General features: G+C 40.3%; 2 protein-coding genes across 2 annotated transcripts; both read right to left on the bottom strand.

Moving 5' to 3' along the window:
• Window positions 1-327: 327 nt before the first annotated feature.
• Window positions 328-5,820, bottom strand: lurap1l (leucine rich adaptor protein 1 like). The gene is made up of 2 exons (XM_015046695.1): window positions 5,233-5,820; window positions 328-2,720 (listed from the first exon to the last, which is right to left on the bottom strand). Exons 1-2 carry the CDS (start codon window positions 5,455-5,457, stop codon window positions 2,328-2,330), a joined length of 618 nt encoding a protein of 205 aa, XP_014902181.1. The 5' UTR covers window positions 5,458-5,820; the 3' UTR covers window positions 328-2,327.
• Window positions 5,821-7,047: 1,227 nt separating this feature from the next.
• On the bottom strand, window positions 7,048-13,250 carry LOC106956099 (5,6-dihydroxyindole-2-carboxylic acid oxidase-like). The gene is made up of 7 exons (XM_015046682.1): window positions 12,456-13,250; window positions 10,734-11,056; window positions 9,233-9,437; window positions 8,957-9,124; window positions 8,693-8,872; window positions 8,465-8,611; window positions 7,048-7,806 (listed from the first exon to the last, which is right to left on the bottom strand). Exons 1-7 carry the CDS (start codon window positions 12,820-12,822, stop codon window positions 7,619-7,621), a joined length of 1,578 nt encoding a protein of 525 aa, XP_014902168.1. The 5' UTR covers window positions 12,823-13,250; the 3' UTR covers window positions 7,048-7,618.
• Between the last annotated feature and the right edge of the window lie 2,283 nt (window positions 13,251-15,533).

The following is a 15,533-nucleotide window of genomic DNA, read 5'->3' as shown; positions in this document are numbered from 1 at the left end:
AGCTGAAATTATCACAAGAAATATAAGGAGCAAATGACACAGAGTTTCAGATGAGAATACCTTCAGAGATAAAAAAAAAAATAATAATAATAATAAAAAATGCCCCTGCGTGGTTGGCATCTCAAGACCAATCTCGCCTCGTTTCTTATTTTTGAATTGTTGAATCACTAATGAGATACAGCAATGAGGCACAGAAAAAGCTGATAAATTCACGAGAGCCTGAACTGTAAAGATTTTATTTAAGCAGCGAGAACACTATGAAATTTCCAACTCATTTCAGGTGATCTGCAGTGTTTCCATTTTGATATACCACAATTTTCCACAGTAACATTTTCAGATGTTTATTTATTTATTTTATCTTCAAACATGTATGCTCACAAAGACTTTGTGTAACATGATGAGGCTTTCACTGTAAGCATTAAAGAGTGAACAGAAAGATGAAGAACAAGGTTTTTTTTTTTTCGGCATGAATGGAAGGTTTAAGGTCCAATCACAACCCTGGACTTTGACTAGTTCACTTGAAGGCCTTCATTTTATTTATTTTTGACATATGCAGAGGTGGACGTGGTGGTGATGGTTCCATCAGTTCAGTGAAGTCATCTAGATCCTGAAGCAGCCCTGCACTGTCACATTACCACCACTATCTTTGACCTTGGGTCTGATGCTTTTTGATCTGCTCTTGTACTCCTTCAGATCAGGGCAAGATGTGAAACAGATTCTGTTTTAAGTGTTTACTTCAAAACTAAGCTCTTTTGCCGTCATGACGTAACTTATTTTAAAACTCCATTTGGACCCACAGCATTTGTAGAAATTAGGAACCACAGCCAGATGATGTCTGAAAATACTTGAAACCTACTCCAAAAAATGTAGGACCGCCTATTTTACTAGAGACTACCACCGAAACTAACATTTTCAGTTTTCCTTATTTCTGCTCTTGGGGGGTACAGCCAATCAACATCAAAGAAAATGAAAGGTCCTCGTTGATTGGCTGCTTTGTGAACACCAGCCAATAGGATGTCGGATAGTGCTGTGTCTAGGTATTTCAGCTTCTCATGCTGCATTTTCATTTAAATGTTGTAAATATGCAGTAGGAAAAAAGCATACACGAATTTTCCCATAAATAATTTAAGTCACGTTCCACAGAAAAGACAAACAGCCAGTAGGTGAATCTGTGAATCCTGAACCATAGAGAGGCGGGGGTTCATCCTTCCCCGATATTAAGATTCGTAACTATGATATGAAAATTTTAAATGTAAAAACAACACACAAAAAAATAAATAAAAGAAAGCTGGAAGAAGGCACATGCTTCATCACAGTATCAGTTATTTTTGGCATAAATATTGGGGGCAAAACAACAAAAACACAATATATTATTTTATTTTCTCAACAAAGAAAGCAACATTGAATAAAATGTTTGTTTATGCCGGCTTCAAAAGCGGACATCGTTAAACGCAAAAACGTCAAACCAACGAATCAACCAAAGCAATTTTACAGACAAAAGAACCTCGTCAGAAGCCGACACAACAAAACATGTGCCCTCAAAGCGAGCGTGCGTTTCACACACGCCTATGCAGATAACAAATCTCTCATCTGGTGCTATAATGCAGTTTAGCCTCAGGCGTAAATGACCTCTGAGAGAAATTTCTTTGGTTTTCAGTCAAGCTTTGAGTAAGACTACAAGCTGAAGCTACCACTGATACCCACTGGAGGCCAAGAGTTTTGTTAACTCCAGTTAAAGTAATAAAGCTGGAAGACATGTGCTGTAGGTGGCGCATTGGCATTTGGCATGGAGGAAAATTGCACTTGCTTTTAAGTTCAAAACTAATAACTTTTGCCACCTGAAGGAGTTAAACTACTCGAATCGTTCAGCATGAAATGTCCAATTTTCCAATCGGCTGCAAAGTCCTAACCCGCTGGTTTTTCCTCAGAGAGCGCCGCTTTCCTTAGGAGGAAACAACTTTTGTTCGACCTGTTTTTAGATGGAAACCACACACATACAGGGTAATTTAACAATAAATATAATCATAAATCGTAACTCGGCACCTTCTGAGTTTTTTTTGTTTTTTTTTTTAAGTCATAAAAATATTAAGCAGTCTTTGCTACAGAGAGGATTTCTCTTGCATCTTGTGACATTTGGTAAAAGAAAAAAAAACAAAAAAACTTTTGAGGTTTTGCTAATCCACTTCAGGAAAATGGTGTCAAGGGAAAATGTAACATTCCCAAACATGCCCACGTCTTCAAAACTGGGAGAAAAAAAAAAAAACAGGACAAAGGAGTTCTTTGTTTTCTTCCATATATCTCAGTAGTCTTTGTCTATCTCATCACTATTATCTAAAGCAGTAGTATTCGTCCGATTCCACCCTGAGTTTCAGCGGCGATTTGGTGAAGGACTCGCCAGAAATTACGGCTTTATCCATTAAACGGTCGAGGTCCGTGGGCGGGGACGAGTCTCCGGGTAGGTCCTCCGCCAGAGTGTCCAGGTAGCTGCCGACGGACAGACCGTCCAGGCCGTCGCCGTTCCCGTCGTTGAGGCTGTTGAAGCTGCCCCGCAGGGAGGAGCCGTCCTGGCTGTCCGACAGGCTGTACAAGCTGCCCGTCAGGCTGCCGTCCTGGCTCGTTGCGTCCCCCTTGTCCTCCATCATCCAGCGGATGGACTCGATGCCGTCGTTGATCGACATCAGCTGCTGCATGAGCTTCACGTCGATGGCTCGCAGGTTCGCCTGCATGGTGGGAGTAGAGCATTGTAATTTAACATGGCGCAAATGCCGAGTTACACCTCAACGTTTAACGTGCTAAGGGAAGAAAATGGAATTGGTCATCATCTGAATTGGCAAGTCGGAGCTGCACAATATCTATTAAATTACACTCTGTGCCAAATCTTACTCTATATCTATCTTCCACTCATTGTCAATATGGTTATTTAATAATCATAAGGCTGAGTTGATCCAAACAGGGGCCAGAACAAGAATAAATGTCAACGGGGGCAGTAAAAGGTTTTCAGAAAACAACAGAATAAAAACTGTTCAACAATAATGAGTATGTTATATGCTTAACTATAAAAACTATAAAATAAATAGAATCTCATATGCAATGATTTGAGTGCATGAGTGTAAGATACAGCTGGTTGATGGATATGAAATGAAAACAAGAAAGGACAGAAGGGCAACGAGTATGTAAGAAATACGCATGCCTGTTGGCAAAGCGGTGGACTGACCTTGAGCCTCACTTATGAGATAGATGATTCATAACCAGAGGAATTGCCAAAATTATGATGTAACAATAATAAAAATGTCAACTTGAATAACACGTATTAGCAAAAAAAAAAACAAACCAAAAATAAATACTAATCAGTGCAGAATCTTGGCTTTCAACTCCACTCTAGTTAGTGACTTAACTTTCCCCCCACAACTATATTGGTTTCTTATATTTAGAAGAGGGGGGGGGGGAAGCAGGACGAACAAAACCATCACCATGACTATTACTAACCAAACACTGGATCAAGTTGCAAAGCTCAGCTTAGACCTTGTAATGAGCAGATGCAGTTGGCTTTTTTTGTTTTGTTTTCTCTTAACTGTTAGTGTTCTCATGGTTGGAACAGTCAGTGCTGTTTTGTTTAGACTATTGGCCTTTACTACGTGGCACAGACCACTAGCAGTTTCCATCCACGATAATGAATGATATACGACCGCCATGCACAGAGCGACCATTGTCTGAACTCTCTGGCATGACGAACCGTGCCACTGGGTGTGTGTGTGTGTGTGTGTGTGCGTGTGGGTGGAAATGGACTGCATATTTGCAGCGTTTTACAGGGATTCCCCCGTCTGTGGGTGACAATCAGCGTGAATGAAAAACAACAAATGGGCAGCTGTTACATCCTGCCACCAGGACACGACAGCACCTTCTCCGTTCCTGCGAAACCGGCGGAAAATTTTCCATCGACATCTGTTTTAGGCTGCAGCATCCTAAACTGATTGGTTTGTTTACTTGTATGGCAATGACTACTTGGGATTTTTGAGGGTTTCTCCTGTGGAGAAGGCCAACTGAGATAATTGCAAGTGTAATATTATCCCTGACATCATAATAAATCAAATCCTAACAACACAAACTCTGTAGTGCCAGAACAGTCCACTGGCCATCTTGCAGGGCTCTGGTTCACAGAGTGAAAAACCCGGTCAACCAGACCATCTGCTCAGGAATCCTAATACCTTTTGTGACCTCAGTCAGTCAAAACAGTAGTCAGCTGTCTGGGAAAGCGTCCATGGAGACTATATGGGGAATAAGTATCTCTAGGTGTAGTTAAAACAAAAGAAATAAGTGACAGAAAAATGTATCACATCGTCTAACTACCTTTATTAAAAACAAGCAAAGCACAAAGTATTCTTATAGTGGCTAAAATGACAGTTATAGCTGTGATATTTGTATTGCTATTTTGATTTTAATACAAAGATCTAACCACAATACAGAATAAAGAGCTGCTAAAATGAACTATGTTTAACTTTTTACAGAATGACTGTCCATGTGTGTAAGGCATATTAAAAAAGGTTGCTGCTCAAAACATATTATTTTAGCTGAAATTAAACCATCTGATCATCTGTGCAAGTTACAAATGAAGTTATTAAAATAAAATAAATAAAAAAAAAACTGATTAATAACAACAAAATCTTAGATATTGCCATGAATGTTTCAACAAATGCTATGAACAATAAGACTGGAAGAATACAGTAATTGCATCTTTTCTATCAGCAGGTCTGAAACTGCTCTTTGTGTCCCAATAACTAAATTTGTGATTACACAACAAGCTGAATTATCGCCTCCAAAACAGCTGCTTTACTTTGTTATTGGGATACCATAAATTTATTTAGAAATATAACTGTTCATAAAATCCAAGAATAGTTGCCTAGATTTGTATTATCTTTAATATTTTTCGTATTATCAACCTGAGGTAAACATACATGTGATTCATTATTTTCATTCCTCTTAGCACTCAGGTTTCATTTAGCAACAAATGGTCCAAATACTTAAGCTTTTTGTCTTTGCTACCTTTCTGTTATTAAACTTTTTGAGGAGTTCTCTAACCAAAACTGATTGACTTATCAAACAAAATGTTACTTTAAGTAAGTTACAAACAAAACATAGGTTACAGTGCTATGACTCTTTAAAATGAAACTCATTTTAATGCAGGACGGAAGTTTGATTTAAAAACGTTAAGAGAAAAAAAAGTTCTATGCTCACCATCTCCTGTCTCAAGAACAGCATTTTACCCTGCAGTCTCTTCAGGTCCGTTGAATTTGCGCAGAGTTTGCAGTTGGCCAAGTGAGGCGCAGCTGACTTGTCGTGCTCGTGCCTGTCGCTGCGTCTCCCTCCCGCGAGCGACCGAACGAGACCGTCCGGAACTTTTCGACCCAACTTGGTCTCTATGTCCGTCAGGTCCGGAGAGCCGCTGCGCTCCTCGTCCATCGTCCCCCTCAAAAAAAAAAAAAAAAAAAAAAAAAAACCGCAGTAAGTGGTCTCACGGTGCGGCTCTAGGGCAAATTAAACTGAGGCGCTACGGCTGTTGAAACAGTCAAATCCAACTCGTATGTGATCTGCAGCCACACCAGCAGACCTCCCATTAAAGCCTGTAACCAGTAGGAGGACAGTTTAACACCAGCATGCTCCCTGAGGACACTCCCATTACAAGAAGGGCTGTCTCTGAAACCAGACACCCCGCCAGGTGAGTGCTGCCGCTTACACCTCTCTCCCTGGGGTGGAGAGAACACGCTTTATGGACAAATGTGAACTTAGGAGTCAGTGTTTTCGTGTACCTCTTTCTCTACCTCGAAAGAGAATAAATAGATATATAAATAAAATATGCAAATAGTGCAGCATGGCCTCCTTGTGACATTAAATAAAGGCCTATTACCATATATTAATTGATCTATCTACTTTTGGTCAAAAAGTTTAAAATGCAAAATAATTGTACTCCTAAATGCAGCTGAATTATGTTGCAGTGCTCGCATTCTCCAAAACACTTGATCTATTTTAATAATATATCGTAGCACGGATGTCACCATGTTGTTTACGCTGCAATGAATTCTGGTATGCTTGGTGCTTGGTCCGATTCTGCCACCTCAGTCCAGCCAAATAAGCAATGAGTAAGGTTGTTAAGCGCTTAGCTATTGCTACTATGGACAGTAGCAACAGCTCCGTTATCACTGAAAAGAGGTTCCAGCCTTTCCTGCCTCTCCCAGCGTCTTTCGCTCTCTAGCTGGCAGTGGGGTTTAAGATCTTTGTGGATGAAGACAGTTGGTATGGCACTTGGTTTTAGCTTGTGAGGCTGACGATCACCTGTTCGAGCCTTCATCAGTTTTGCTTGTACAAATGACTCAAAATCTTCTGGAGATAAATGTTGACGGCTTCAGAAGTTGCGTTCGGCCCTCTCCCACAGATGGGAAATGATGAAGACTTACCTCATTATTTTATTTATTTATTTTATTTTTTAGTTACAGCCAACAGCGACACTTTGTGGCATTGTCTAAATTTACACCAGTCAACGACAATATGGTTAACAACAGAAAGCTAACTTCTGTGCAGAAGTTAGCATTTCCTGTATGTATCTACAGAGTAAGATAAATACAGGATCGACTGGACTAATAAATTGCGTAAAACAATAGATCCTTTAAAACAGAGTTTGAGTTTTGAAACCTGCATTGTATTGACATAAGATGCAAAATGGGTCATTAATGAGGATTTTAGGTATTAAGACCAACTTAGAAGGGGCTGTGCTTTAAAGCAGCAGTTCGACAAGTAAAACCTGAAATGAAGTATTCTACATTGATGAAAGACGACTAAGAATAAAATTTATGAAAATAAAATTTCTGCTTTTTTTCATTCTGTATTTAGACCACATTAGATAAGAATCATATTAGAAAACCACTAAGCATAGATTTAGCAAAAGTGGAAAGGCTCATTCAGCAGATTTTTAAAAATAACTCGTTTTGAGTCACAAACAGAATAATCAGAGTGATGAAAGTCAAAACATTTTTAAGTAAAAAAAAACAGACATTAAACTTTTGACTTAATTTCCTTTTAATTACCTCTTGTTTTTTATTAGCAACTTAAATACATTAGTTAGCTAAATAAGGTGTAAAAAAACAACGTGCAACTCTTTTTGTAAGTTCTGAACAAGCAAGATTCTTAGAAATTGAACAACAGCACCCCCTTGTGGGCATTACAGCTCCCTCACTTGGACACTAGTTTCTCACTGGCAGAGATTGTTAAAAGCTGTGTTTATGACAAACCTTTGAGTGTAAATTACAATTACACTGAACACAATTTAATAGGTTGGAAAGCAAACTACTTTAATATTCTTTACCTCATTATTTGACAGGGCATCATCTTGCATGAATTTTACTTGTTTTTCATTATCCCCTCCGCCCCAGCTTTTTCAATGCATAGTGAAAATTGCTGTGATTGGACAATGCAAAGCAACATAAGTATAAAGAGTTAAGAATCTTAACTTTTTAGGGGGTTGGGCATACACGCTGCAAGATTTCCTTTTTTGTGTTATGGAGAACAGAACAACATTGCTTTGTTGTTGGAAAAATCAGGAGAAAAGACACGTGCTGGGGCTGTGATCTCAGACTACAGATTGGCCTTTGTCGTCGTCATAGCGCTGGTACTGGTCCCCGAGCAGAGGCTGGTGGCCCTCCATCTTGCGAGATCGGGCACGCACAGCACACGTGGTTGCTGCGAAGATGACTGCCACCAACACGAGAGCAGCGACTATGGCTATGGTTATTATTTCAGTCAGAGAGAAAGGTGTGCCTAGAGGAACAAAAGCAGACGATTATTACTTTCGATGTGCTTAATATAGCCAAAATCTTTATATTATAACCACAAACTTCAATGTATTTTATTTAATATTGTGTAATAAAAGGCAAAGAGAAGAACACATAACCTGCTTTTTGGGATTTTTTTTTTCTTTGCAAATAAAAATCTGCATTTATATTCAATCCCCTATACACTAATACTACTTCATATAATCAAGTATTCCCCATTTGCCAGTTGATACAAATGTCTCCACCAACTTTGCACATCTTGAGGAAAACATTTTTGCTCATTCATTTTTGTGGAATAGCTTAAATTAAATAAAATTAGATGGAGAGCATCTGTAGAAAAACTTTTTTAAGTCTTGCCACTGATTCTTAATTGGATTTATGTCCTGGATCAATCTACCAGATGCTTTGATCTGAAAACCCACCTACAATATAAAGTAGGTGTGTTTCATTTTGATTCAGGGTGATAACTTCCGTTTTCTGCCTTAGACAGTGTTTTCTTGTACACCAAAATGCCATCGACTTTAACATAAATTCCAATAAATTACATATTTTGTGGTTGCAAGTGGCAAATTGTGAAAACCTTTAAGAAACAGACGTGCTTTTACCAGGAACTACAAGAGTAAATCAAAAAGACTTTGGCATACCTGGCCATTCAGCTTCATAAGAGTAGCCCAGATTTTCAGGCGCAGTCACAAACATCTCTGCGTTTGTCACAGGAGGCCAGAAGGGTACCATGTTGTAACCCCTGTTATGACCAATAGGGGCGTTTTCTTCAGGATACACAGCTAAATCTGTTGGGAAATTACTCAAGTAAGAGGAAAGAAAATACTAAACATGCATAGACTGCATATCAGAATTAGTTGCTATGGCACCTGGACCGTGTCTCCTGAGCCATTCATCGAATATAGCGTCTGTAAAGGTGTGTAGCAAGACGAAGATGGGGTCGTTGGGCGACAGGTGCGTCTGCCCTCCTGTTCCATTCAGGAACAAGTGAGCCAGGTTGTGGAGGCTCCTCACTATGGGGTCGTAGTTCCCCTTGGGGGCGCTGTAGCCTAACAAAGCAACACGGGGGGGCCTTCTAGTGACATATCATGTACATGTAGTAAAGACTAAGACATCACAGAGCTCTAATTCACCTTCGACTGTGTTCCTGAAGCTCTCAGAGGAGGTGGAGTAGAAAGGGGGTGTGTCGAAGGTGCCAACTTGTAGGCAGTCGGCCACGTCCTGGGGCTCTGGGAGACGCTGGACCATGGGCCTGTTGACGTTTCCTGCTGGGTTTCTCCTGATGGGAGAGGTCTCTGTGCCTGACAGAGAATAGAAAAGCTAACCACTGGTGTCGTCATTCTCACACTGTTCCTTCTCTTCTGAAAGAATGAAAGGAATTTTAGCGTGGTCACGAACACTCGTCTTACTGTTGCAGATGGTTCCCAGCGTGTCGTAGTCCTCAACGCTCTCGCAAACCACCCTCCACTCCGAGAAGATAGAGTTGGGGCTTAGGGAATTTATGTCAAAACTGCTCCTGGCTCCCATCAGGTCATCTGTGCAGATGTCGCACGTGTTCCCGCCGATGGCAAAGTTCCAGTAGGGCAGGGCAAAGGAGGGATCCTGCAGCATGTCCTGCATGACAGAAACAGAGTCCAAAGTTGCAATAGGTTTTGTTGTATTAAGCTCAAACCGGCAGATTAGGAGGAGAAAAACTAAAAAATTTACCATGGCAGTAACTTCACATGAAGGTGATGATTACTACAGTCTAAATTTGCAATTTACAGTATCTGGAAAAGCATTTTTAGATTGAGATGCCTTAAGAAAAAGAGAGACTTGTCAGAAATGACTGATCGGTGGTCTTGCTTACTAGCCTGTGCATTCACCAGAGGCTCTGTTCTGACGGAAGACCTGTGGAGCAGCAGGGAGCCTACACAAGCATGATTGACAGTGATAAGACCCTCCTCCTGGCTCTAGAAAAGGCAGTTCTGCAGGTATCTGTACGACCACTGAGAGGAGGCTTAAGAGTACTTTTTTTCCCCACAGATTATCTGCCTCATTCTACTGTTAGACAGTTTTAACAAATATGTAAAAATAAAACAAACATATTTTTACGAAAGTTACCTACTGCAGCTTTAATAAAACTATAAATAGGCCATCAACATTCTGATTTTAAGATCCTCTACCCCGTCTCTTGGAACCTAGGAAAACAGAAATGTGGTGCCATGAGGATTTTACTGATTCAAAAGCAGAAATAATACTTGGAGTAGACCCTGATTTCATCTTTTATATGCACACAAGCACCTTGAAGCACATCAAAGAGTGCATATTTTCCCTTAAAGTGGATAAGAATCATCCACACGGTTCAAATATAGGTTTTTGTTTTTCTCGTGTCTTTGTAGGATAGAAAGTGTCAGTGTTTCCCAAATTAGATCTTTCTCTAACTCTGTTTGGCCGGGTTTGAACAAAAGCCCCTAATTAAGGAGCTCAAGCAGCAAACCTGCACAGGATATAAGGATGGAGTTTCTCTGTAGGAGTCCAGCACTCTGCCATGGTTTCAGCTCCACATGCCAGCCCCATTTTCCACTCTCAGCTGTAACCCGCTTGTGAAAGGGATTATTAAAAAATGTCTGGTACTGTATTTTCAAAAAAAAGAAAAGAAAAGAAAACCCTTCTCACTCAAGATTTTATTGTGTTAGGGAAAAAGATAGCGTGTAAATTCAGTTGGAACCAAAGCCCGTGGATTGTTTATAGAAGCATTTTGCGTGCTGCTTGTTTGTTAAGGCGTAACATTGGAAAGTCGATCAGGATTTTCTGGTAAATACAGAGGACTGAAGATACATTCACTAAACATAAACAAGCAGAGGAGCAAAGCAAAGTAGTGTGTGACCCTTATCACTTAATATGTTTTTATTAATTTCACCTCCTCACCTGCATGTCTCGCTCCAGCTGCAGCAGATGGAACCTGTGCCAGGTGAGGAACCCGGGGCCTTCGTGAGAGAAGTCCACCCCGCCAAAGCTGGCCTGCCCGGCGCCCAGGAACGTCTTGCTGACAGAGTAGTAGTGAGACCAGACAAAGTAGTTGTAGACTGTGACGTTTTCAAACTGCGTGGTGTTCCCGTCGGGGCCGAAGATGTCCGAGTAGTGGCGCGTCGCGATCACCAGGTCGGGGTGCACCGTGCGCTTGGCCTGGTTCAGTGCGTTCACAAAGGCGCGCTTCTCTTCAGAGCTGAGCTGCATCACGTTTCTCCTCACTGTCGGGGAAATGAAAGAAAGATCGTTTTTAGTTTTGTAAAGAGACTCCGTCATGTTAACTCTTAAGTCAGTTGTGAACCTGATATATTGTCCGCTCAAACACAACGCGTCCATTATGCAAAGCAGGAATCTCTTTTTTATTTAACATTTTTTTTGTGGCTATTGCTATTTTATACACATATTAAGAGTCAAATATTGGCAGATGACCACAATATTTAAGAAAACAGGCAACAGTACATTGCCTTGTCTGTAAATGTGTTAAGTTGCTTTTGAAAGTACCTGTCAGCTTCAGCACAGAATGTCCACAATTTATTAGCAGACCAGTAATTTTTAGGTATAACAGCTGATGACAAACTTTGATGGGTAAGTCTGACAAATAAATTCACAATATGAAATATTCAAATAAATACTGATATAACTGCGTGGATTGGTTGTTTTTGGTGCCCATGGCAGAACCGTTTGTTTGCACCCCAAACATGTTTAACATTCCTTGCATGTCTAGTCAATGGATGGTGGATTTCCCTGGGTTAACTGTGTAGCCACATTATGACATTAATGCTGAAGTTGATGCCTCAGTGTATTTTCAGATTCAGTGCTAAACTAAAGGGCTATTGCACTTTTTTTTTAAAGGAATTTGAACAGAATTTAATCATAGTTCAAACCCCTAAATAATTAGAGTGATCCAACCTGACCTGAGTTATTCTAGGTAGTATAGAGATTCCTGGATGAAACCTTTAATCTACTTGTAGACAAGTACATAAGAAAATATATATATATTTTTTTACATTAGGGTTACCTTATCAAGAGAAGTACAAAACCATCAGTATATAGTTTGATTCAACTTACAATAGACTATTCTATAGTTATTTCAATTTCTAAAAAATTCAGTTTTTCATTTCTGAAGTCTTTATTTTAATGGTGAAAATAAGACCCAACATCAGTCAAACAAATGTTTTTTGTTTTAAACGGATGTGGTAAAAACAAGAAAGTCACTTTTTCTCGATGTTTTGGGCATAAAAACATCAACTGTCTTCACTCTAGAGGTGCATGGGTGTTTGCGTATGGTTGCAGTTGCAAGGATGGAAAGGCTCAACCTGGACAAAATTCATGCAAGAACTGTACATGTGTTTAATTTAACAGATGATGCATTTATATTTAATTCGTGATTTACACATGCAATTGTTTTTAGAAATCACTGAAACATTTAGATAATTGTAGGTAACTTGTTTTATATACTTCCTTGAAAATATCACATTTCTGAGTCTAACAGTTGTGCTATCTTTATCATGTTTTGATCCATTTATTCAGCACAAATGGTTTAATTTGATTTAAAATAACGAACGACGTTTAGTCGATTTTGAATCGAAAGAAATTATATTGTTTTAATTGAAAACTCACCGACAGAAATCCTTTGATCACAATTGGCCCCGGTCCATCCGTGTCTGCATCGACCGCAGTTATACCCGCTGAAGTTCCCGGTGCATTGGCAGGTGCGGTTGAAAAATCGGACCGGCCACCGTTCCCGGTCGTCCCGACCGTCGTGGGGATATTGCGGCCCGTGCGGCCGCGCGTCGGCCGAGATGGACACGCACTGTCCGCGGCCCGCGCTAGCACCGCAGGGGTCCCCGGGGAAGCCGGGGGGCGCCGGGCAACACTGTCCGCTCCTGAGCCCCTCCGGTGTAACGCACTCTCTGGGGAACTGGGCGCTCACCAGCACCGCGCACACCAGCATAGAAACACAGTACGGCCACATTCTCCAAAACATGATGTCACCAGATTTTTTTTTTTTTTTTTTTACGCACGGCTGCTTCTGGATTTAACTCAGTTTGTGACCCTTATTACACTTGAAAATTACAATCCTGACTTTTTAGTCAAAGAATAAAAGTTCATTACTTCAGCACACCTGAGCTTCAGCAAATATGAGTGAGTGTAAAAAAAGAAAAAAAAGAAAAAAAAAACTTCCTGCCCCTCTTCGCTTCGCTTGCCCATGCAGGCCTCTTTCTTGTCTTTGCCCCCAAAACACTGGAGCGTTGACCTTAAATACCGGATTAGCGCATGACTACCAGGATTTTCTGACTCCCGCGTGATTCCCCTCACATAACATCATATTTCCTACGGGAGGAAAAGCGAAGGTAGTGTGATCCGGTCATGCAGAGTATTGTTCTTCTAAAAGTCACAGGGTGAAAGCAGCGTCTAAAAAGAAATAAAAAAGAAATGCCAGTGTGAATGAGAAAAGGCTTTTACTGTCTGTATGTCTGACCTGCTGTAACTCTACCACGGGGAAAAATATTTACAAAGTAAAATTAAAGTGAAACGAACTTACACGACAGTAAATACATTTATCTAACGAGAAATGCAAGAATGCAACTCTAAAATATCTTAAACTTCGTGTTTACAAAAAAAAGAAGAAGTCATATTTGAGATCATTTGACCTCTCGCTAAAGCCCCTCTTTTTGTTTCCCCTCCCCATTAGAGCATGTGAGACATTAAAGCTCAAATGGCATTCACAAAGAAAAAAAGAACTCCTAATACAAAACTCTTTTTATTCTTTAAGTGCTTATAATTTCAGACCCAAACTGGAGTTTGTGTGTTTCTGTGTGGTAGAGCAAAACAAAACACAATTTAGTAATGAAGGTAGAGAAAATGAGGCATGGGTTAAATGTGTTTGTATGCACATTTTTGAAGCAGTGATTAAAAAAAAATATAGAAAGGTCCCCCCCCCCCTCCTCTGCCAATTATGGGGTTTTAATGTCAAAATAAACAGGTGATCTCACATACTTTTGCACATTAACATCCTGTGACTTTTACCCTCTTTGCATGCAAGAGTTGAGACGAATCCACAATGAGCTGACTCTGGAAACGCTTGATGACTGGAGTGTGCACCACTGTTTGGCGATGGGCTCGTTAGCGAAAGAGGGCATGCTGGGAAACTGTTCTAGAGACGCGTGGTGAATAATGAAAACATCTGCATCTTAGCGGTTAAATGCATTGGTATTAAAGCATATGGAAAGAGATGCAGAAAATGCCTTCAACATCACTGGCTTAAGAGGAAAGACAGTGAAGAGAGCGCTGCTTTAGAAACTGAGTATTTTCTTGTCCAGGATGATGATGACTTTTGTTGTGTGTGCTGAGCTGTTGGTGATGTTGGTTCATGACATCTAGCTCTCATTAGCACCATTTTTAATTCATGTCTCAGAAAATCCACCCAAAGCTGCCAGTTTATGATTCAGATTTGTGTGCCAGGCTGTGCTTGTGATTTCTTGTTCCTCTCATTGTAGCAGCAATCCACCCCTGTTGTTAACTGTTAACAGTTTAAAGCCTATCCTTATCATCGCTGATGAAAATATCCTGCAATTAAAAGTCAAATAAAGCACATATGTTGCAAGAATATTTTTCATTGATAATATACAGTGTTTTAGTTTCACAAACAAAAACAAAACAAAAAAACAAGTATATCACCTTTTTATGGAGGATTTTGCTTCAGAATCTGATATGTACGGGTTTCTTTTAAAAGTTATTTGTTCGGTTCTGCGGAACAAAGTTGTCACAACCTTTTATTTTGTTGGAGAAAACACACACACACACACACACACACGCACACACAATGCAGTAAATCATTTAAATGTTGTCCGGGGGCTCCTGAAACAATGCGGCATCTTTCTGAAAGAAGAGGGGGAAGCTTTCTCCAGCGTAAAACGGCTCCTTAATCCGGTCACATGTGCTTCACGTTGCCGACGAAAAACTACAGTCGGGTAGCATCGTTTTATAATCGGGGCGTGACGGGCGGGATTACACAAAGCTGGCAGCTAAGCTCATTCTCATGTATTAGAAAAATGCCACCGCATTCCTTATGCATGAGCCGTTCCCGTGTTGCATTTGAGAAATGGTAGGAGGCCTTCTGGGCTTGGCTGTCAGGAGCATTTTAACTTCATATTCTTACGTCTCCATCTACTGCATGTTGAAACGTCAGGAGGGGCACCGGGAGAGCGTATTTATAAATTATTTTGATCTTTGAGTCGAGGCTTAAAATAGATTGTCGAGGATTGTTCTTAACAAGAAACATCCGCGCATTCAATAGGTCGGCGTTTTAATAAATTGAGAAAATAAACGAGATTGCTGTTTTAAGGCCGCATGTCAGGACTGGAAGAGCAAACTGGCTGCTGATTCTGTATAATGTATAATGGTTTTCACGCGCCCATCTCTCTTTTCAGTTTCGAACCTTCAAAACGAACTACATTGAATAAACAAAAGCCATTGACTTCCACTGTTTTAAAAAAAGAAAAAAAAAAAAAAGGCAACTTGCCTTGACCTGCAGGGTTTAGAAAGAGGCTGCATTGATTCTGTTATACGTTTAGGTTTATCTTCTGGTCGTCCCATGACTGCACCTCAGCACCTCATTCTCTCTCCCTGCCAACCGTTCTGTGTGCGGCTCAAACCTTAGGCAGTGAACGGGATCATGTGAGAAGATGTGACTCG

This window comes from Poecilia latipinna, unplaced genomic scaffold (genome assembly GCF_001443285.1).
Source record: "Poecilia latipinna isolate Pla-1442-1.1 unplaced genomic scaffold, P_latipinna-1.0 Scaffold788, whole genome shotgun sequence".
In the NCBI taxonomy this organism is placed as follows: Eukaryota; Metazoa; Chordata; class Actinopteri; order Cyprinodontiformes; family Poeciliidae; genus Poecilia; species Poecilia latipinna.
This window is presented reverse-complemented; position numbering and strand designations above follow the sequence as displayed.